The sequence below is a fragment of the Nipponia nippon genome, unplaced genomic scaffold (genome assembly GCF_047370975.1).
Source record: "Nipponia nippon isolate SJK-2023a ecotype South Korea unplaced genomic scaffold, ASM4737097v1 scaffold_13, whole genome shotgun sequence".
Classification (NCBI taxonomy): Eukaryota; Metazoa; Chordata; class Aves; order Pelecaniformes; family Threskiornithidae; genus Nipponia; species Nipponia nippon.
The window spans coordinates 17,253,008-17,277,364 of NW_028262324.1; the positions used below are offsets into that span (position 1 = coordinate 17,253,008).

Sequence of the window (24,357 nt, forward strand, 5' to 3'; positions counted from 1 at the left end):
AAGAAATCCCCAAGCTGAAATGGATTGCTGGCTGGGAGAGTATTAAGAGGATCATCACACATGCTATGTGTGCTGTGCCTCCTCCTCCGTAAGCATCCACTTTGGCCACTGTCAAGACAAGATCCTGGAACAAAGAGGCCTTTAGTCCACCCTGACTTAGACTTACAGTCTCAAGCAGCACATAAGCTGTCACTACCAAAACGTGCTGCCCTGGCCCCAGTACAGAGCAAGGGGCAGGTGTGTTGCAAAGCACTGCCAGCTACTCTGTGAGAGTTTGTGCAGTACTCCCTTGTTATTCCCTCTTAGACACTAGGAAATCAAATTACTTTCCCTCCCAGTTAGTACTCCTTCATTATGCAAATAATGTCCTTTGATCTGCTCCCACTGTCACAAAGCAGATCTGACCATATTTGTTTTATACCTCTTTACGCCCCAGGAAGGTAACCGCCTCTGGGAGCTGGGATTGTGCTTTCAGCAGGGAATGGGGAGCTGCAGCTGATACCTGCCAGGAGTGAGAAGAAAAACCACCCGCTTGGGCATCCCCAGGCACAAACCCCAGCAAGATCTGGGAAGGCAGGAACATGAGAGGAGGAAGAAGGGGGTCACCCTTCACTTTTCAGGCTGGGCCACAGAGCAAAGGCTGTCAGAGCAGCAGAGACAGGGAATGAACAGGGACAGGGAACGGAGCTGAGACCAGGCATGTTCACCAGCAGGTCGCCAGGCTTTGACCTGGGTCTTGATGTATTAATAGCCAATCCAAGCTCTCCCCAAGCTGTCCAGCCTTCCTACCTCTGCTTAGCCAGTACAGAGCACACCTCCATTCACATTCAGGAAGGCAGCAAGGCATGCTCCCCATTCACTCCTATGAAAATACCCCTCAGGTCTAGGGGAGATTATCTGTCCAGCTCAGGGACAGCAAACATCACTACCAATGCCAACCACAAAAAAAGCCATGATCACAGCTGCACCAGGCCTTGATGCCACAAAAGGAGTGCTCCCACACAAACAGGGCCTGGCAGAGTATTTCCCAGAAGAAAGTCCTGAACCTTATCTCCCTGACCCAGGCAGCATCCCACATCCCGCATCCTCAGCCCTTCCTACAGCAGCTGGAGCTGAACTTCACACACTAGATCCATGACCAGCCCGCCCCATCTCCCTCTGTGTTCACACCAGGGCCACAGTGGAGGAGCAGGGCAACTGCTGAACCCCAGAGGGTTGAGGAGAAAGCTACTTCTCAGGCTTGCTTGTTTATGCTTTCACAGGATGTGTCCATCCTGTCCTTTGTGCTACCTGTTCCTGGGCAAAGCACTTGTAAGGTGAGGGAGAACCAGGAGGGAGCTGGAGACTTGCAGCAGCAGCATGTGGGTACCCTCCAGCTCTGCATTCATGCTGCAGGGGACCATGCGGCAGCGCCACTTGAAGATGCTGTGTGAAGCTCTCCCTGCCCTATTAGTTGGGCCACCTCCAGGGCTAGGCTGCTACAGAGGAACCCTTATGTTCCCTGGGATGGCCAGGCTACAAAAAGCTCCAAGGTTGTTGCAGGCAGAGATCAGCCTGCTAAGCAGAACAGGCTCTTGGCTCCAGCTCCCCTCTCTGAGCATGCAGCTTGGAAGCACAGCCCACACCATTCACAGCACTTCTCTTTACTTCTAACTTCTGCGTATTTTAATTTGCAGGAATCGCCTCCTTTCATGTTGTGAAACCGTGTTTCTTTCTCCCTCTGATCTCCAAATTCGCACAGAAACTGTCTCCTTTGATACGTCTTGTTCACATCAGTCTGATCAGGCAGCTCCATAATTGTTAGTGATTTTTCAAAGAACTGGTATCCTTGTCTAATACTCAGTCTCAAGAATTCCTTCGTTTTTAAATGTTGTTCAGGCAAAATAGATTAATTTCTTTCTTCCCTTTGGGAACAGGATGCCTCCTGCTTTGCTGCTCACGTGCTGTCTTTAATTTCTCCAGGAGCACATGGCTGTAGTTCAAGGGATCACACTCTGACTCAGGAAAGTATTTGTGCAGGTAAACGGAAAAGGAAGGAGAGCTTGGGATGCCTCAGGAGAGCTTGTTCTCCACTCGTCAACAGAAATCCAGGCAGCAGCAGCTCCTCTGGTGTGGGCAATTCCTGCACATCTGTACCTGCTGGAGGCCATGCACCAGTCTCACAATATGCTGCACATTAATCACGGAGAGCCAGAGCTCTGTCCTGAGGCAGCACAGACCTGAGCACCATCTCCTGCACTCTGCTTCCAGGATGCCTCTTCAGCCAGACCTTCCTGTACAAGCACAGCAGGATCTGGCAGTTTGTCTGACCTGTTGAGCCCCTCATGCAGCTCAGCCCTGCTCCCCCAGCCCTGGCCCCCCCAGGGGCTCTCCCTCCCAGAGTTCTGTCACTGGCACTGCCACTCTCCCCCTTGCTGACAGTGTTGGGGACCTGCCTTATCTTTGATGTCAGTCAGTCTTTTGCAGGCTGTGTTCTACCTTGATGCAGCCTTTGGAGAACAGTGCTTTGTAGTTCCCTGCCTGCAGGGCATGCTGGCACTCGCAGTCTGCTACACACTCGGGCTAGTCAATGGGGGATAACTGATAGCCTGATGTGGACGGGTGATGTTCTGGCCAGTGCAGCAAGCCAGCCACTCTCCCTGGACTTGAGCTGCGCTCAGCAGCATGGGAACCCACCATCAGGCCAGCACAGGGAGCAAGCAGCAATACTGCAGCTCGTGCATCACCTTCCTGTACCCCTCCCAATGCTCAGGTGAGCGCAAAGCTCACTGCCCCCCTCCGCCATCCCTGAGGGGATGGACTCATGCAGTCTTGTGGCACACATCCCAGGCTGGCCCACAGCACTTCAGCGAGGCTGATCACCAATGAACTTAAAAGATGCCTGGTAGCAAGGGGATGGGCAGGCTAACAGTAACACGGGGAAGCCACACTTCTGTCACAGGGGACAGGGATTCCCCAATCTCAGCCAACAATGCCTGGCCTCTTGGAGGAAGGCCAAAAGTCAGGTGAGAGGGGCTCGGCAGTGCTGCATGCAGATGCACAAGAGGCTGGGCTGGGCAGCCGCGGGGCTCTGGAGGGCAGCAAAGCAGCACACAGAGGATGGCCTGAGGAGGGGCTGGGGCACAGGCAGGCGGAGAGGGAGAAACCCCACTCAGGCTAATCTGAACCCCAGGCAGCCGTGAGCCCCTCAGCAGGCAAGGGCTCAGTCCATGCCCCCTGCCCCCCCGCAGCGTTTGGGAGCGAAGGGGCTGTGCAAAACGAGGGTAAATGCACAGTGGGCAGCTGGCACCATCACGACCTGTCTTCAGGGCACAGCTTAGGGCTGAGACTGAGCGCTCAGCTACAGGCTGGCAACCAGCTCAGAGGATTTATTCACTTGTTTCCCTTAAGCCACCTTATTTATTTTTCCCTTTTGGCGCCCTAGCTCTGGTCTCAGCTGGAATCCTTAGGATTTGCAGGTGGTTTTGCAGGGTACAGCAGGCTCAAGGTTTGACAGGAGAGGCATGCAGGTTTCCCAACCCACCTCCTCCCACCCAGGAGACCTACCGATGGGGGACAGCTCAGCCACACTGCCGATGTAGGGCCCCTCCAGGAAGCGTGGCTCACTGTCGTTGATGTCCTGCACCTTGATGATGAACTCTGACTCAGGCTCCAGCAGCTGGTCCGTCTGCCGGTCGCGGGCCTGAGCCCGCAGTGTGTAGAAGGTTTTCTGCTCCCGGTCCAGGCGCTCGGTGGCATGGATGTCACCTGTGATCTCATCGATGAGGAAGATAGTCCCTGCGCCCTCCCCGGAGATAGTGTACTTGATGGAGCCGTCCCCCTCATCCGAGTCCGAGTGGATCTGCCAGGGAAAGAGGGAGAGGGTGGGAGCAGGCTGGGGCCATGCTTGTGCCCCCACAGCCGAGAGCACATGGGTGTGGAGCCCCAGTGCAAGGTGCCCATGGTCCCTGCCAAATGATGCCTGTGCATGGAGGAAGGCCCTATAAACCAGAACTTCAGTCCTGCCTATGCCACCAATACACTCGGCAGATCACAAACCCTGCCAGTACCCACCCACACTACAAACCAAGGGACAAAACGCACCGCTGTGAGGTTAGGAGATGCTGGAAAAGGGAAGGACAATTTAACAGCACTCCAGAAAAAGAGGCTGTAGGCAAGGACCCAGGACCCTGTCAGTGTAGGATCACCTCTCTCAAACTGCACAGCAGACCAGGGCGTAAAGGCAGCTCACCACCAGCATCTGTCCCCATCTACCCAGCCAGCTGCCCAAAGCCCATCCTCATCTGCCCCAGCCACAGCCACCCTCCGTTTTTCTGGGCAGTCAGTGCTGACAAGTCTCCTTGCCTGAGAGCTCACGTGCTTGCTGCACATCTGTATTGGGTTTACGTGGCAAGGTAGCAGGGCAGTCAGCCCCTCACAACATCACACCCAGAGCCCCCACCTGAGCAAAGCCTGCAGGAGAATGTGATAAATTAGGCCTGTGTTCAGAATGAAAAACAGACCCTGGGGAAGATGCTTTTGTAGCCAATCCCCGCTTCATTTTCTAATTAAGAGAACATTTGAAATTAGGAAAAGAAAGGGTAAACAGCAGCTCCCCACAGACCAGGAGCTGACTGGAATTCAGGCCAGACGTCCAGAGATAATTTTACTGGTGGCATTAAACTGAGTTATGAGGTTTTTACAATCCAGCCACTTATGAGAAATCTATTAACAGTAACTGGACAGGCAGAATGCATCTTGACAGAGAGCAGCATGGGCATTAATTGGGACAATCCATAATGGGACAGGCCCCCGGAAAGGTTTCATCAGCTGCTTTCATTTGCTTCCTACAATTTCTGCTTAGTATCAGCAGAGTCTTGTGTCCCCCCCTCCCAAAAAAAGAAAAACGCCGTCCATTAATCGGCTAATGAAATATGAAAATGTTTATGGGCCATTCAATCTTCCAAACTGCAGTTCTATAATCCACCTTTCAGACATACAGCTCTACCAGCGAGAATTTATACCAGAGCTGCCTCTTTTTTTATGATGCCTTCATTATATTTGTCTTGTTAGATACAGTTTATATATTTATTTCATGAGTGAGGGGCCCACGCATTAGACAATTTAATGCATTTTACACAACATTCACATATTACTGCCCATGTTGAAACATTTCCCAAGGCTTGCCTGGGAAGGAGACCTTCACTCAGCTAGCAAACGGGGCTGTGAGCCCAGCAGTGCTCTGGGACCACTGCGGCAGCTTGGCCGCAGACCTGCTGGGGCAGCACCTCTCGGAAAGTGCCTACAGGGATGGTCTGCCCTGGTCTGCAGGAGCATCCTGCCCTGGAGATCCCACCCCAGCCCTCCCTGCTGGCTGCTGGAGAGCTTGCTGCCTGCTCCACTGTAAAATCCTCTCCCTAATGTTTGCTACTACTCTGCTAGAGATCAAGCTTTTCAGAAAGAAAAAGGTGCACCTGGTCTGTACAGCGCAGGTAACAGAAACCTGCACTTTTCTGCTGAACACCAGGCTCATGATTAATAATTAGGCCAGAGATAAACCATCCAGCACCTCTTCCCAGAAGCACACTGAGCTCTCAGCACATCCTCTTTACATATTTGCTCATTGCTGACTGCTCGGAGCAGACACCAGCATCCCTGCAAACTGGAACGCTAGGAAGAAAAATGGAGCCTGGGCTCAAGGGGCTGTAGAGATTGATTTACAAGGGAAGATTAAAAGAGCTAAATCTGTGCTGCTTGACTAAACAACAACTAATGGGGGAGGGCTGGATAGCAGACTACAGACATCTGAGGGGAGATGCCACAGGCCCAGACCACATCCCAGGGATGCTCTCTCCTGCCCAGCCTCCCCATTAGAGCGGGCAGGCTCAGGGAACACCATGCTCCCATGCAGGCTTGGGGACCCCTGCTGCCACCAGGCACGGCAGGTGAGCGAAGTTGGGCAGCCCTGGCATGGCGCAGCCCCATGCCGGCCCTGTGTTCAGAATGAAAAACAGACCCTGGGGAAGATGCACTGCACTGCACCCCACTGCACCTTCCCCCAAGCTCCCTCTGGCCCAGGGGCTGCCTGCAGCACTGCACCCCAGGAGCAGAGGGAATCCCCTGCCTGTGGCTTAGCTCCTCCGGCCAAGGACAAGAATGTCCACAGCAGCCAGGGCTGTCCAGAAGGTGGACAAAAGGCTGACCTGTTCAGTCTGTCAAACAGAAAAAATAGTTTCCTTGTCCTAAAAGAATACAACCAGGAATTTTACGAAGCCATTAATTACTTACAAATAATTAAATCAAAATTAAATGTGAAGAGAGGTGCACATTCCTTATTAAAAGCAATTAAACAGAAAGCACAGATACACAAATAAAAAAATGACTCTGGGGCTGGAAAAGAAAGAAAATCAAATAAAAACTAGCCCATAATAAAGGCACACTGTTTGCTCCAACTCATAAAGCCCGAGTTCATCAATTTTCTTTAAATATTAGCAACTTAATTAAATCTGCTTTTTTCCTTTTAATCCTCTCCTCTATCTAAAATAGATCTGTCCACATGCAGAAGTTTGTAACTAGTGCTGACCCCATAATTCTATTTAAAACACCCAAAGAAATCCACATCAAACAGACAGCAGCCTCAGGGGAAATTACAGTTCAGAAGAAGGATTAGCTAGAGAACCCAGATTTTATGGAAATGGTATCGGCCCTTCGAAAAGCACATGCAGGTGTGCAAGAGGCATCCACGGAGGGCAATCCCCAGCTACACCTCAGGGAGCCACGGGTCCCCCGTGCAGGAAGGCTCCCGGACCCACAGGCTGTGCCAGGAGGGCTGGCACACTGCCCTGGGAAGCCAGGGTTCACCCCAGCCCTGGTTGCCCCAGGTGGGCACCCCAGCTTCCCTCAGCCCCAGGGAAAAGCCCGGCCCCGGGTTGCTTTCAGCCCTCAGGAGCAATGTTCACAGGGAATGGTTTTCAGTGCAGTCTGGCTGTTTACTCTGAGCGGGATGGGTGATGCAGTGAATGATGTGGAAAGAGGCTGTAAAATGGGTTAGTTGTAGGCTCCTGGGTTCATTTTGGAGATGAGGCAGTTGCTAGGCTACCTCTGGAGTTTGACAGGGCCTGATGCTTTGAGTCACTTCCCAGGGGAGTTGTGAATTAGCTGTAACTGCATTGAGCATCGTGGCAGAGGAGTGTGGCTTTCGAGTGTCTGCTGAAATGGACACAAATCACCACTGAAATCCCAGTTGGCCCCTAGCCAAGAAGCCTGTTTTCAAGCCTCCTCCAGACTCATGATCAGACAGCCCTGCTGCATAAGCTCTTGGGCATTTTCCTTTGGGGAGAGCTCATGCCCCCACAGGGGCAGCTCTAGCTGGCTTGCAGCGCGCTCCTCTGGTCCCAACAGCTAGCACTGCCTTCATCAATATACAAATAACACATCCTCCCAACACATGGGAGACAGGGCAGCTTCTCCACAGCTCCCAGAAATGGACAAAGCCAGGCAACCCCAAGGCAAAATGCTCCTTTAGCCTCAGGACACCAGGAGTGGAGGGAGCAGAGGTCCATATCCAGCCTCCCCACACCCCAGGAGGTCACACACCAGGGAAGCAGCAAGTTCCTAAGGACCTGCCCAGCAAGGCACTGTTATCTACCAGCAGCGCCAGGTTTGCTGGCACTCCTCTCCATAGGGTGCACAAACAATGGCAAGAGCCAGGACAGCATGAATAGCCACCCCCTTACAGAGAAGGGAGACTGCCAGAGGGAGATCAGGGCTTTTCCAGCACGGGGAGACCAGCGTGCTCCAGTGACCGCTATCACACCTTCTCACAGCAGAGCACACTGGTTACAAGCCCAAAACCTCCTAGTGCCTCTCCCTGGAAGTTCATTGGTGCCACTGCCTGTGCAAAGCCCAGCGAGGGTCTGGCCCTGGGAGCAGCACAGTAACACAGTGCAGCTCCCTGCCGGCACCCAGGAGCGCCCGTGGTACAGGCCTGATGGGCATAGCTCCTGGCAAGCCCCAGGAAAGCTCTATCACCAGTGCTAGCCCTCAGGGTCCCTCCAAGCCCCGCACACCCACACCAAGCACCTTCCACACCACGCTGTGCAGGCCAGCCTGAGATAACATAAATCCTGCAACAATCTCACTCTGGCCACAAACAAGAGCAGGATTTCCACACCACAACTAGAGTGGGACATCTCCTCTGCCACCCCCAGCCTGCAGAGATAATTAGTTAGGAAACAGCCACTGTAGCCTGCAGGTCCCAACAGAGCACAGTCCTTCCAGGACCAGGAGGGAGCCACAGGGAGGGGCCACAAAACAAAATCCAGCACATTATCCCCATGCTGAAAGGGCTACAGGACCAGGGATGGACCATCTTCAGGAAGCTGGGGCTGCACCAATAGCAGCAACTGCTGGGGCAGGAAGGCCCTTGTTGCTACAGCAGCACTTTGGCTCCCAAGACACGGCAGGGACCAGCATGACCAGATGCCCACCCTGCCGGCCCAGCCCAGCCTGCACATCTGCTCCAGCCCAGCAGGTTCTCCCACAGAGATGGGGCTGAGCCTTCCCCACTGTCCCCACAACACCCAGAGCTGCACCCCTTCTTGCACCCACCCCAAACACCACGGGAACCCAGCACACAACTGGAAGAACATAGATGTGAATTTTGGTGTGCTCCTGCCCTAGAGTCTCTGGGAACACATTAACCTCACCACCCCCAGCAGGGACCGACCAGGCTCTTGCCATCCCAGTCCACAGAGTACTTCTCTAACCAGACCCCCATAAGCAACCATCATGCAGGCCCTTTCTCCCCTGCCAGGCTCAGCCATGCTGCCAGCATGCCTTGCTCTGCCACTGGCTTGGTCAGCCCCATGGAGACATAGAGTTACCTTACCTTCCCCACATACAGTGGCTCCGTGCCCGTGTACTCCTCCACCACAAAGAATTGATTCCAGACCCAGCCACGCTTCACTCGCCCGCCGGCCAGCAGCGCAGGGTCCCCTGGCTGCCCCAGGCCAGGGCCCTCCACTGCGGTGTGCATGGCCCAGGCCCCCAGCTCCTGGATGGCGCAGAACAGCAGCAGCATGGTCCATGAGAAGTCCTGCAGACCCTTCGCCATTGCACTCTAGGAGGCTGCATGAGCAGTAGCTTTTGGACAGGCAACTAGCATTCTTTAGGGAAGAGGAGGAGGAAAGTCCACACTAGCAATGTGGGGCTCACTGGTCAATGCAGAGCATCCCCATCCCTGCTGCATGCTGTGTCCTGCAGCCGGAGTGCTCCTGTCCAAGCAGGCTGGAGTCACATCTGTAACAACAGGTGTCCCGGACTGCCCGCTGCTAGCATGGGAGCAGTCAGTGCTGGTGCCTCGCAGGCTGCTCCTGGGTCTCCAGAGAAGCGTCTGGCAGCTGTCATTTGCCCCCAGGGAGCAAGCTGCACAGCTCTGTGCTCGGCTGCTGCTGGTCTTGCTCGGAAGCGGGGTCACACACAGCCTACTGCCCACCCCGCCAGCGGGCAGGGAGCTCCGCAGTGGTGTGCGGCACACGGGCACCTGTGACTGTCATCCACGGGAAGCGAAGGGAAGCTTTTCCATGTATGGTTTCACAGAGGAGTTAACAGGACGAGCTGCTGTGGCCAACGTCAGCCTGTCCTGTGGTGGCCCCAGACTACTGTACAAGGGGTCTGGCAACACAGGTGCCTGTGCTGGACATGCAGTTCACAAGCCCATTTGTAACTCCCATCTTCAGGGGGGTGACATCCCAGCATCTAGCAAAGGGTCCTTTGCCCAGCTGATGCCGGTCACTTCCATCCTCTGCTGGCTCACGCAGGGAGGTGCAGGGCAGCTGGCAGCATCCTCAGGAGCCTGGAAAAGGCCAAGGTGTCAGTGCTGGTGTGAGAGCTAGCCTCCATGCCCTCCCGTGCTGCCCCTGCAGCCTTGGTCAGTATCTCCCACCCTGCCCTGCCCCAGGTGCCCCACAGCAGAGCCCAGACCCACAGGTCCTGCTAGAGCAGGGACCCTGGAAGGGAAGGCAGCAAGCTGCAGAGCTCTCATCACTATGAGCATTTGCTCCAGCAGGGACTTGGAGACCAAGGAGCCCACTGTCGAGGGCACCTCCTCACCATTCTGTCCTGGTCACCGAAGGGACTGAGGTCTGCTGCAGGCAGGGGGTCATCACTGCCCACACTGGTGGAAGACATGTAGGCAGCACCCCCGGCACTGCACAGCTGCTACTGCCTCTGCACAGGGCCAGACCACACCAGTCCTGCATGCACAGCCAACGCTCATGCTGGGGGATGCCAGCACCTGAAAGTGGGAGGTGCTGGCTGTCCAGCCACTGCTGCTAATCTTCCTGGCATCTCACTTCTGCAGCCATGGGCTAGGAGAAAAGCATCTGTTCAAGGACTGGCCATCTGGCTGACTTTAAAGCTAACAGTTTAAGAAAGGGCTCTAGAGTAAGCTTCAAGCCACCCACAAGGCACTAAGGATAAAGACATGGGACCTGTGGCCAAGGGTAGATTGCATTCAGTGAGCACCTGGGGAGAAGAGGCCTGATCAGGAGATGGGGATGGGTATGCAGCATCCATCTCTCCCTGCACCAGCACCCTGAGCTTCCACCAGGGCTCTGCAACATCAGCCACAGCAAGAACTGCTCATGAAACATGCACATCTTCACCGGTTTGCAGAATTAATCTCCTGTCATCTGTTACTCTAAACAGGAGGGGGAAAGAGGATGAATGGAAAGGAGGACCATCCTGGACTAGCTGGCCATCTACTCCCCATAGAAGGGGGACTGGACCATAGTCCACACAGTCCCCTGCATGATTCTAAACAGACCTAGCAGTTCAGAGCAGGGGCAGCTAGCAAATATTTCCTTAACTCTTCCTTGCCCTTGCCATTCCCCTAGTGTGACCACACCAACAGGGCAGTTTCCCAAAGCATCCAGTGAGCTGCACTATCATTTCTGCATTTTCCTGCCTGGACAAACACTTACTGAGATACATGAAGCATTAGTGCCAGGCATCATTCTGCACTGCCTATTCATGGTTCACAAGTAGTGTGTCATGCAATGTGCACAAATTTATTCATACACAAGGGCTCGCACTCATATTCCATCCCATGCACAACTAAGAGTACTCATACACACTGGCACTCTCTTTTGTCCTCACTCATATTTGTGCATCATTTGGGTGTACACATGGGTTTTCCCCTCCATGTACACATGCTATATTCCATACACATATGCACATGTCAGCTGTCACATGTGCAAGCCCTGTGCGCTTCATGCTCCAAGGAGCACAGGGTCTCCACGCAGAAGCCATTCCTGCCACTGCTCCTGAAGGGCCAGCTACTCTTTTCAATCTGGTGAGAACCCCTATCATCAAACATCAAAATATTTAACATCGGAGACTATACCTAGGGGAGTGAGATGACCTGTAGATGGGTGACAGAGTTGTTCCTTCCCACTGTGAGAAGTCTCACAGGGTAAAGTAACTGCAGCCTTCATTGATCAAACACAGATATAAAGGTCCCCACTCTGGAGCAATGGAGCTGAGGCTGCCCCACCCACAGCAGACTTCAGAGCAAGACATTCACAATGACAATAACAGGACACTTACAAACCTGTTTTATCACACTTACATGGATATCTAGAAGGTACATATAACAAAATATAGTGCACCACTGCCACAAACAGCATCTCTCCAATTTCTCACATCTGGGAAATTTGTGGCTATTTTGGAGTAAGTTCCCCAGACAGTGAGAGATGTCAATAAACTGAATAGCACAAACTGTGCCAGAGCAAGAGCTCCAGGCCAGCACCCAGAGCAAACAGTAAGTGCAGGAAGAACACCCTATCCAGCATCTCTGCCCTTGCCACTCTGCAGCACTTTTGCAGGCAATGCCTCCAGATGTGTCCAAAGTCCAAGTACAAATGGGTTGTACCTGGTAAATGCAACTGCCAGAAAGAGAACTTAACAAATAGTCCATTTGTTAATGGACATTTGCACATGTTCAAGGACAGAGAGCAGTTCTGCAACAACTGAAGACCTCCTGAACACATGGGGAGGCTAGAAGAAAGCCAGTCCAATGGTGCAAATCTAGGCACTATGAGTAACATCAGCATCCAAGGGCCCCGAGCTGGCAGGAAGGCAGCACGTTGCCCTGGCTGTCTCCAGCACGCAGTGCTCGGGGCACACTGCTGGCAGACAGCATCAACACTGGCTCCATGGGGGCAGTAGGAGCCATCCTCATTCCCCTCATCACACCATTTCACACCTGAGTGGCAGCTGCAAGCTGCCAATTTCCTCCATGACCTGACAACTCAAGCCACATACTGGAGCGAGCCCCGTATGCACGCAAGGATGGCGCTGATACTCATTCAGAAACAGGCACTGTGCCTTTTCTTTCAGTCTTGTTAGAGTTACAGCATATAAATGGAAGTAGCTAAATGCTAAACAGTATCAATAAACCAGTCAAAGCAACAACTGAAATGCACACACTAAAGCAAGGCAGGGAAGAGGAAGCGAGGGCAAAAGATGCTGCAGTGGGTGAGCACAGCTCCAGCAGAGCTGCTCCCCGGCTGGAGGACAAGCTGGCCCTCAGTTCCCAAGGCAACTTGCTCAGCCCTGTTGCATCTGAGCACTCCACAGAGCAGCTACTGCCACGGAGAGGAGAGTCCCGCTGAGCATGCATGGGCTGGGTTACCGTTGCTGTGGGAACCACAACCTTGTGTTTAGAGTCTCAGCCATTATTCTGCTTTTTACATTTAACAGGCTTCTCATCTTACTGCTGCATCTGAACTAATGTGGTTTGCTGGTGGCTGTCTCACATGTCCAAAGTTCAGCTACACTCAGCTGAGCTGTTTGCATGCTCTTCCTATGGGTAGCAATGGAGGCATAACCCAATTTGCCTCGATGCACCTCTAAGACACTCAGGTCCCAGACTGCAAAGCCCATCTATACAGCCTGTTGTGAGCTCCAGCCTTTGGTACCCAGAGCCACCTAGAAACACTGATGCAGAGACAGAGCTGTGGCAAGGCTCATTGCCACAAACTGGATTCTTCTCCACCCATAAATTCTCAGCCTGTTTCTCTGCTGTCACAGCTTCAGGCCACAGCTAGGGTCAGTGTCATGTCTCTTCTCAGTGTGCACACCTTTCTTTCTGGCTGTCGCATCACAGACCTCTTCCAGAGGCAGCGGACCTGAGAGCCCCAAGTCCTGCTTGTGCCCTTGCAGCAGCCTGCACATGCTGCAGCAGCATTCCCAGTACCCCAGGGCTGCAAAGCACCACAGAAGGTCCCGTGCACAGGAACTAAGACTAGCACAACATTTATTTCCCCATGTTATTGAAGACCTTTCACCAACAGCTGGAAGTGCCACTTCTCTCTGCCACACGTGAGCAGCAGAGCCCATAAATAACAAGTGGAAGCTGCTGCTGTTGCACAGCCAGAACCAGCCCACAGCACAGCATCCCAAGCAGGCAGCAGCATGCAGGTGCACAGCACACATGCACTCACATGGCAGCGTGCCCAGGCACTTGCTGTGCCAGGCAGGCTTTCACGTATGCAATGAAGCACCAGACTCTTGCACCACCCTGGGCTCAGGGTGATGCCGTCTCTCCTGCTGCTCTGTCATCCCCACTTCCCAATTATCAGCACAACTCCCCCCCCTCCCCTCCCCACAAGAGCTTGTGCAGTTTGTCGGTGTGTATTTGGCACAACCATACTGTACATTATGTTGACAGTAGAAATTACATCCTGAGCTTATGTTTTACACCGTGCTCTGTCAGAACTCACCGCAGCCCAGTGACCAGGACAAATTGAATAGCATCCCGTCCGTGTCAATATTTATTTCATTTTACAAATGCAGGCTGATGCAGGGGAAAGCAGGCAGGGGGAGGGGGAAGGCACAGGCAGGCAACAGCACATAAAAATAGCACTGCCCAATACAAAACTGTACTATTGCCCAACACGGCTGCAGTCGCAGAGCCAGGGCAGTAGTGCCCCAGGAGCCCAGGGGGGAGTGATACCAACCAGAGGCCAGGTGAGTGTCCTGAGAGCTCATGCAGTGCTCCCTGTGCCTGCAGCTCTGTTGGAAGGACTGCCACACCAGTACTGTTCCTCTGAGACAAGCCCTTATAATCAGCAGAAAGCGCAGAGCTCCCCATCAGCTACGAAAGCTGCAACAGAGCGGAAGCAGAGCCCTCCCTCCTCGACTCCAGCTTGCTGCCTGAGCTGATGCAGGCCTGGATGCACTGCCTTGGCTCCTTAGCACCTCCCAGGAGAGTTGCATGCAGAGTTGCATGAACTGCCTGCAGGAGCATCAGGACCGCTCCATCTGTTTGGAATGGCCACAAAGATGCTACAAAAGCTGCCGGGGAGTAAAGCAAGAGTAAGGCACTCCTTGCGCCACCCGGGGGAAGCCAGAGCCACAGAATGAATACCAAGCACAAGACAGCTCCCTAAAGCTTGGGCCTTCTCCTGCTTTTCCATGGCATACCCACACCTTAAAGAACACAAGAAAATGGGGGCTGCAGCAGGGAGGTTTCTGGTCACAGACAATAGTTCAGTCCTGACTCCCATGGTCCTGGGCATGGCCCTCATTGCTCAGTTAGCCATCTGCAGAATTATTTCAAACTGGGAATATCAGTTACCCAGCTCCAGCCCCATTACCCAAAGAAAAGGAAGAAGCAGACAGCAGCACAGCAGGGATGGTCTCCAGGGAAGGGCTATCAGTTCCTTCCGCACATGTATGCAGAAGCCCAACCTCACAGCTGTAAACCGGCAGCTTGTGGACTCTCGTGCTGCTGGACAGTTGCTCCTCACACTGTGCTCTCCACTGGCTTCCCAAGGGCAAACCATGCAACGACAAAGGGGGACCAGGGAAGAGCTATGCTGTGCCTGCATCCCAAGGTCTGCCTTGTTAATCTGGAGCTGCTGTCTCTCACCGCAGTCATGAGGAAGCCACATTGGTTCAGCACTGTTGTGTCAGCTTTGGCACTGAGCATAGCTACTACATAGGGAGGGTGGAGAGAAGAGCACAGGAACATGCAAGAGGCAGGTTGGAGATAGATGCAGAGCACAGACACAGCCTTGTCAGCAGTTCACAGTGCTGCTTCCAACAGGTAGGACTACAGCATCTTTGGAGACAACCCACGGCAGGAGTTAGATGGACAAAAGCTCCTGCTAGGCTCCCTAGTGGGCAGCCAGACATGCCTTGCTGTTGGAGCAGCAAGAAGAGCACAACTTCACACCAGCATGTGTCCTTTCCCAAACATGCAAGTCTACCCGGAGACCCTCTTCAAATAGTGAGGCAGACCTCCAGCACCGACCAGGGCCCTCCGTTCCCTGCCCAGCACGTCATGACTCCAATGTGCCTTTACCTGAGAGCTCAGAGGGTGAGCCCAAAGGGCAGCTCTGTCATCTACTGCATGCAGCAATAACAGCAGAGACCAAGGAGCTCAGCACAGGGTCCAGCACCATCCACATGTGCCAGCTGTGTCAGCTGTAAGGGAACAGCTGAGGTCACATGCAAGCATAACAGCAGCTATGGGGACCACACTAGTGCCAGCTCAGAGTCTGCATCCACAGGGAGCCCCACCTGCCTCATGCCCGAGAACGTGGGCAGCATGACAGCCCAGCCTCAGACAGACCTTACTGGGAGACGGGGCAGCAAAAAGCCTGCAATTACTTCAACAGCAATTCTTCTCTAGTACTGCCTACAGTGCAGCACGCACTGTGTAACCACATCTCCTCTTGTTAAACAGAATTCAAATCCGCTTAATGCTCCCCTTTCTGGGAAAAGGAACAGGCTGGCTAGAGCATGCTTCCAGTATCTGTTGCATGGAGGCAATAGAAGCATGGCAAGGCTGCTGCAAAGCTTTAAGATGGTTCATAATCTCCAGGCCTAGGGCTAAGACATGAGCTCAGGCTCTCTGGAGCTCACTTTCTCTACTAGATATTGTAAGACAAGATGAGGCAAAGACTTTTTTTCTTTTACTAACTTCTTGAAATCTAGAGATGAGAGAGCAGGCAATCTTGCCAGACATAAGATACTATCAACTCCAGACTAGGCCACGCGGCACACATCACATGCAAGTGTCCAACATCCCACACACTGCCTCTGACAGTGCACCTCAGTACCACACCAACCCTGGACCACTGCACCATGACCAAGCACCCACCTATATCCCCATAACTTCCCACAGCTCCTTCCTAGCATCCAAGGCGCATTTTACAGTTACCCCTTTGGGATGGACAACGGAATAGTCAGGGCATCCAGCCCTCAGCCCTACAGGGAGTGCTCTGTAGATTTAAAGCACTAAGGACCAACACCACAACCTGGCTGCTGCTCCAATTCCCTCTGCACCACTGCAGTACCCACAGCCACCATAAACAAGTGTCTTTGGCTGGAATACATTAACATGCATTGCTAATTCTGTAAGGGACATCAGCACTGGTGAGAGTAAAGGTGTGGGATGCCCACTCACATCAAGATGGATTATGATCACAGCTGCTGCACTGCAAGTTCCCATTCCATTGCAGATCCCATCAGTGATGTGGCATTTAAGGCCCAATGTTCAGATAAAACAAAGCTGGACAATGTGTCATAATGCTGTGGTGCCACAGAGAGCCACTGCAAGCTCTGGAACCCCCATAGCATCCCTCTACTGAAATACATTCTGCAGAAGGCATACTCTAATTCAGTGTCCTTTCCAGAATCTCAATGCATTTCACCAATCAAGTGAGAGATGGCTAGAGATATTGATCTGGATGGCACATAGCATCACAGTGTGTACAAATGCTGGAGATAAGTGGCTGAGGGATTCAAAACTGTAGAGGCTTTTGAAAGAGGATATTTAAATTACTTTTATTTTTACTTATTCAGTAAAAGGCTTGTGTAACCACAGTTACTGGATGAACATATCCCAAGTGCAGGTCCAGACTGTGCAAAGCAATGTTTGATAGCAATCTGCCTTTCAGCAAGTCTTCAGCCTTGATACAGAGCACAGAAGACAGGCAGATAACGATAAAATCAAGTTTTCTCACTAATGTCACCCTAGCCTCAGCTTTGACAACAGGGCAGAAAGCCCATTATACTTAGTAAAAGTTTAGTCATGCTTGTTCTTGAAGTAGATCTCTGGGTTTCCTCTTTCTGTTTCCTTGGAATTAATCTCCCAGCAGAGGACTTCTTCCTCTGCTTTTCTTCTCAGATAAACTTGCACACAGTCCAGGTGAAGTTGTTTTTCCAGAAGAATTTCTACCTACACAATGCTCAGGACTGTATGACTAAACATCCATTTTCTCCCTTCTTTTTAAGTTGCTTTAAGTTTAATTATTGTCCCCTTTGATGCTGCCTTGAGAAATTCTGATAGAGTGCAGCAACTGTCAGAGCAGGAGCTATTCACAACCTTTTGACTTCTCATGTTCAGTCACTTTCTGCTATCAGACACACTGGGAGGAACAGTATTTGTTAAAGCTCTCGCACAAGCATTGTTTGGAAAAAAGTATTTTCAAAGTTCAGGGGCCTTTTCCCTCCAAAGCTTCTTTGGTCCAAGTTTCAAAGAAATTTAATTGCAAAGAAAATCTCAAAGTCTGCCTTAGGGAAGAGGGTTTTACAGCCATAACGGTCTCGCTCTGCAGCAATTCTTTTCCAAATATGGAATTTTCATGCCTTGTCTACGTGAATACAGTACTTTTAATTTGCCTTTAAAAACAATCTCTGAGAGCAGGTGGAAGCAAAGGCATCTTCCTGTGGCCCTGAATACACACGATTCCCTCTGTCCAGGCCTGGGAGAAACCACCTCCAAGCCAAGAAGGAACAGAAAGCACAGAGCCGCTCTGCACTTAACACATCTGCAGGCTGGAGCTCAGCTACGCACATCGGGCAGAGCAAGCTGCACCAGCAAGGCCAGCACATCTGCATGAATCCCCAGACAAGGAGCCGGCTGACCACAGCTCTCGGGAGGCTCTGACTAACCAGGCAGACCAACTGGCCTCCAGGACAAACTGCTGTCTCTGAGTCACAAGGAGGCAAGTCATATAGATGGGAGAAACCACAGTCCCAGAGAAGATTGCTGTCCACGTCCAGAGCCTAGGAACTGCTTGACCCAGAGACAGCAACCACTGCTCTGCTATGCCATTTGTGGCTTCCCCTTTCTGAATTTCACCCTCCGAGCCCTTCAGCACATCAGGTCCCTCCCTGCCATTCAGCACAGGGACTGCAAGTGCTTGTGCTACGCATCCATTAACCCCAGCTCTGCTAGCCCACGCCAGTCCCTCCTGCTCCCTGGGCATTCCCATTCCTCCCCTCAGGATCCTGCTTGCTGCAGTTATGCATACAACACTCAGCACAGCTTCAAAGGTGCAGTAGCAGAAGGTGTTTCCCTCGTGCTTCCCAGAGGGGAGGTTTCCCTAGCCCCACAAATCCCCTGTCAGCTCTAGAGGCAGAAGCCTCTGACACCCAAGTGACAACACAGCACCAGCAGGCACTGGCCTCTTCATCCCTCTCTGCTGATTCGATGCAGTGCTAAAGCCTGGGTATCCAGCAGCTCAGGGTATACCTATCAGCACTGGCACAGCTGGACACACAGACACTGGCACAGAACAAAACACCTGCAGTGCAAACTCCTGCTGCCACCCCACCAAACCCCATGCATCAGGAGTGCTGGCATCTCTGATGCAATGGGGGAGAGAAGGCTGATTCCAAGGGATGATTCAAGGGATCGCAGGCAAGTCACTTTTTCCTGTGAACCTGGCAAACTGCCTGAAGTGCTAGCAAAAAAAGCAAAACAAAGCACTTGAGCGCTCAGATCTGACATGGCATGGCAAGTCTTTCCTTTGCATAGCAAAGTTGTATGCTGCTAAGCACTGTGCATGCTAGGACCCACCAATTGCTTCAGCAGAGAAAGGAAACGTGACATATCTGTCCACTTCTCAAAAGCTTGTGAACAGAATCATTAGTAGAGGCAGAAGAATCGGAAGAATCAGAGGGGGGAGACACAAAAAAGCCAACTAAAAAAAGAGAAGCCCCATTGCCACAAGCCCAAATCTGATATAAAAACTGAAAGGGAAAAAACAAGCAATGAGTTCAGTCATGACCTGGCAGAAAATTACAAGGGACCCCATGTAGGAAGCAAAATCCAGAAATTACAGGAGATTATCTTAGTCAAGGCTATTGCAAGAAACTTCTGAAGAACTGGACTGAGCCAGGGGACTGGCCAAACAGCAACTGAAAGTCTGTGACAAACTGGCATTAACACCCAGGTGAAGCTGAAAGAGAGCATGTGAAGGAGACCCTATTTCTAGCTGGGCAGAAGGACAATGTGACATTGCTGCTCCTCCAATGCCTGCCTACCCACTGCCTGCAGCAATGGACATTGACTCAGCCACCATGCTTCCTGCACATCCTTGCTCTAGGCTTGGCACCACTGGCAGAGAGAACATCAGAGATGCTTTGCCCCCACAGGCCAAGGGTGAGTGGTGCTGGTTATGGGGAAGATGCCTGTGACCATGGCAGCATCTCTACTGGGGTGGAGCTCAGAGCAGGTCTTTAATTTTAGGATCTGCATAGATAGCCGCATCTGAAAGTCATCCCCTTACAAATGCCCCGTACAGAGTCAGAAGTTGCATTCCCAACAGCCTCGCATCTTTTACACCCCACCACCTCATGAGGAGCCAGAAATGCTCCCATACAGTAGGGTAGAGAACCCCCACAAGCCTCCACCACCAGACCTGATTGCTGTGGCACAGCCCAAGGACACACAGGAACCACCATCAGTCCTCTCCTTGCCCCCTGCTGCCACTTCTTTGGGCCCTGGAGGCCAGCAGAAGTGACAAGAAAGGAAAGGCACGAGCACCTGACTACCCAAAACAGGGAGAATGGAATCAAGGCTGATAGCCCAGGCAAGTGGGCATCTGGATAAGAGTTAAAGGACAGATTAAAATAAAAAAAAAAATCACAAAATGGAATTCTTACACTTTGACAAATGTGGAGGGAATTGGGTTCTTTTAAGCAAATGTTTGGCAGATGCATGAATTATTTATCATTCAATATTGTCTGATTAAATGGAAAATTGAAGATGTTCACAGCTTTCTTGTCTGCAACTTTCCACCTCTACTGAAAGTCTCCCCAAATTCCTACAGAGAATAACAAGCGGGTATGACACTGAGCCAGAAGGGTTCAAAGAAACTTCCTTCAATTTGCCGCTCAGGGTTCAAGGTCAGGCTCAGACTCAATCCTCTGGTTAAACAAATACTATGGCAGGCACATGTTGCTTTCAGGAAGGTCTCACTGCTGCTCACTCTTCTGCACTATACATTTTAATCCTCTTGGCAATTTTGTCCCTGGAAATCTCTCGGTCCTCATGATAGGAGACATGTGACCCCTCTTTACAGAACACATGAGACCAAGGAAGTCTTCTCCTGTGGCAGCACACTGTCATTTTGAGACTAAGACCAAGTCAGCACAGGAGCACCCACACTGAAGTGGGGAGGTCACGAGGGAGGACAAGAGAGCAGTGAAAAGCAGGACAAGACTTTGGAGAGTTGCACCACAGGTCTCACACCTGCAGCTTTAGCAGTACTTTTTTCCAGTGTAACAGGACGATCAAGTTGTGCACAGCCAGATTAGAAAAAGGCACCAACTTTCTCTTGCAGATACCTTAGGCTGAAAGCAGTCTGAAGAGTCAAGTGGCTTTCTCAGCACCTCAGGACAAGGTCTGCACAATAAACAGCTGTCAGAAAGGTGGAAGAATGAGAGTAATTAGTCTCTTTAATGCCAATTTCAGCCTGATCTTTCACACTTAAGAAAACTGCTATAATGATTTCCTTATTTTCAGAGGAGCTCATTAAATAAGCAGTAGAAACAAGATAGTATAACACATAAGAAAACTATTTCTGCAACAATATCCTGCCAAAATCCACTGCTTTGCATCTGCACTCCTCAGCCACCCAGGCTACCAGACTTGCCCCGGTAGCACCTGTGCGGCAGCCAGAGCACCGTGCCAGCACACGTCACTCCCAAATGCAGTCATCACCATCAACCACCACCACCTGAGCAATACTGTCCTGCCTAAACACAGGCTTTTCTGGCACATGGAAGAAGAGGCTCCAGCTCCAAACCTTCCCACTCTCCAGCAATTCCTGAGCAAACACACTGGGGAGAAAAGAAGGAATCTTGGTACCACAGAAATTCAGGAACCTGAAGCTGAATGTTGCACAGCCTCATCCCCCAAACAGGAAGCAAATATGCCTTGCTAAGATACAGCCTTGCTCAGAAAAATCCACCACAGTTGGCAGAAATCCCTGGTAGCTGAGTCTTCTACACAGATAGCACATTTTCGCCAAGTCTATTTTAAACTCTGTGTCTCCAAGAGGAGCACAGCAAGAACTGAGCCACCGCACACCCCTTGGGGCTGCCCCAGGTGATCAGTGCCGTGCTACGTCCCTCAGGCTGCACTTTGAGCAGAAACAGGCAGGTGTTCTTGAGAAAGGGCACCAGAGCTACACAGACCCAAAAGGGCCTCTGGATGGTCACCCAGGTAGAGACTCTTTCAAAGCAAAGCCAACCTTCCCCTCACAAAGCACAACCAGGAGGAATTTGACCCTCTTGCTGCACCAGGGACCTACTACACACTAGAAGAGATGGGCCACGTCTCTAATCCTCACAGTACACCGTTCACCAGTGAGCTGTAGATAAAGGCTTTCTCCAGCCTATAACAGACTAAAAGATTGCAACCTCCTTGTAGGCAACTTGCAGACAACAGCAATAGGCTAAATTTTGCATTTGATCATTAATGATAGAGGCATTATTTATTTGGAATCATTTGCTTCATTCTACTAATTATATCACCACTACTGGCTTCTGATGATGCACAGCACTTGGAGTCGTGTCCCAGGAGTCAGACCCTGTCCAGAGCAACACAAACCACAACTGCCAGCACCACAGCTCGGCAGCATAAGTGCTATTTTACTTCCCCAGGAAAAACAGGCAGGTTTTGCCAAAAGCTGCTCACTGCCTTGCAGATACCACAAAGTCACGTATACTCTGGATGGCCAACATTTGGCACTCCTCCTGCACACTGTCAGATGTCCGGAGGGAGCTGTTGAAACCAACTATTGTCCCCCAAGGGCTTGCTTGGCAGATTCAGAAGAGGCTGGCACAGCTCTCTTGCATTCCTCCCACCCCAAGCCCTTCTTGCACACGCAACCCAACCTCCCTGCTGCAGCAAGAGGCAAACATCACGAGTTTGTGCCAAATCTGTCAGCCAGGTCAGTGCTGGCCCCAGGACTCATGGCCCCACCAAGCAGTCTTCACTGATGCTGCCAGGGTGAATAGCCCAGTGAAGAGAATGCGCATGGAAACTGGCCTCCCCCCAAAGCAGAGTGGCCCCTTCTCCCCCTCCTTGCCACAGCCCTGAACAGTTCATCTCCACCCCTCCAGGCACACAGCTGAGGGCAGAGGTGCCCCAATACCACAGCTATGCAAGCAAAAATCAAGCAACGGACAGAATAAGGCAGAAAGCCCTTTCCCCAGAGGGACCAGTCCCTCAGGAACGGAGTTGAGTTAGGATGGGAACCCTTGGAGACAAGGACAGGAAGACTGTCTCCCTCAGGGCTCTGTGTGGCAGAACAGCTACACATGGCCACACTACAGACAAAACTTCACTTGAATGCAAAACCAGAAGCTTTTAGCATCCCGTCTGGTAGAATCAAATTTTTGTATCCTTCCATGCCCAGTAAATTCTGTTCACAAAGAACAAGAAAAAAGGAAGTAAAAGCCTTAATAAATGCTGGAAGAGCAGGGAGCTCACACAAACTCCCTGCCCAACGTAGCTCCTGGATAATCTAGGCAATAGTTTATTTTTCTCTCCAGTATCATTTTCCCAGCTTGATCTCTGCTGTCGCAGTATGATGGTTTCACCCCATTAGCCTTGCTTAAAAAAGTGATCCCAGGACTGTGAGTGTTATTGCCCACATAAATCAGGAGGCTTTGAATACGGAGCACCTTTAAATAAACAGCTGATGGAAGTGAAGTTCCGGGATCATTATTAATAGCTTTTCATTTCTGTGTCCGCTGTGCTGTGACATTCTTTCCCAGCAGAAAGCCTCCGCTTCCTATCCCCAGTACATCTGATCCCATGAGTCCTCCAGTCAGAATGAATGACTGTACCTTTGTGTTAATTGCATAGCCCATTCCACAAACTGAATACTAATATTAACTAGCAAGAGGAGGAGAGTTTGCAGACCAGAGTGATGGGACAGTTTGAAGAGAGGCACGCCACCCCCACTGCCTTCCCCTGTGCACAGAGGTGAGGAGTGCTGGTCCTCTTGCCTCCCCTTAAGGAAGGGCAGATCCTGGCTCTTCCAACACACACCAGTAAATGCTAGAACGCGCGACAAGGCCCTGCTCCATTTCTGTCCTGTCTGCCCAGGGAGTGTGCCCTGTACTGGCCAGACAGACCCAGGCTTTCCCTACTCTGCCAGCTCCATCACACTTCTCACATACCCGCTGCAAGCAGAATGATGCCTGCCACTCTCCACACTGCAAATGACTCCTGGCTGAGTCCAAAGGGACACAGACCCTTGGAGAGGCAGCCATCACAGAGCAGCCTTGTCAGTACTTATAGGTGCTGTTCAAAGACTTTATCTGGCCAGATCCAGTTTATTTTTCACTAGCATGCCTTGTCAAGGGAGGACTTACTCTCCTCCTTCACCTTCAGCTATTAGGGGCTCTCCTGAGCGCTGCAGGCAGGTGCACACTAGCCCAGAGCAGGTGAGAGCTCTAAATGCCATGGGCAGATCTAAGGGCAGCAACAGCTAACACTGGAGAAAGGCACATCACCCATTCCCCTCCCCAGGGGTGATGAGCCTGGGATAGAACTAGATATCTCATCAAGAGGGACCTTGACCACCTGCTCTGGGAGCCCCCTGTATTGCTGTCTGCTGCCAGCACTGACATACAGGTGCTCCCAGTCTGGATTCCCAAAATGCTCATGCCTAGGACCCAGGCAGAGTTCCCAATGCTGCTGCTGTGTCAGCAAATTACATCATCCCCCAGGCTAGTGTCTTTTCTGAGCCACAAAGTTTCTCCTTTGTGCAGATACATCAGGAAAGGCCCTGCAAAGCCCAAAAGAGGAAGACATGGTCCTGCTGGCAGCCAGTCCCGATACAGCCACCAATGTAAGTGCAAGCAAAAAGGCTCCACAGTGGCCAACAGTGCCCAAGGAGAGGCTGGCACGGACTTTACAGCCTCCCTGCTCTTTCTGCTCTTTACTGCATAGAGACAAGAACTGCGGGTCCTCCTGCTACACCCCATCCCCAGTTTCATTTTACTGTTCTTGACTAATGACACCACATACAGGTTGTGCTGCTCAAAAGAGAATAC

At 51.7% G+C, this 24,357-nt stretch overlaps 1 protein-coding gene across 1 annotated transcript in view; it reads right to left on the reverse strand.

Annotated features, from left to right (window-relative positions):
• CDH22 (cadherin 22) overlaps positions 1 to 24,357 on the reverse strand; it is an 87,024-nt gene that overhangs the window by 49,719 nt on the left and 12,948 nt on the right. Inside the window, exons 2-3 of the mRNA XM_087750101.1 lie at positions 8,870 to 9,835; positions 3,547 to 3,841 (exon numbers count right to left, since the gene is read on the reverse strand). Of these exons, the coding sequence (XP_087606227.1) occupies positions 3,547 to 3,841; positions 8,870 to 9,094 (520 nt within the window). The 5' untranslated portion in view covers positions 9,095 to 9,835. The remainder of the gene's footprint in view (positions 1 to 3,546; positions 3,842 to 8,869; positions 9,836 to 24,357) is intronic.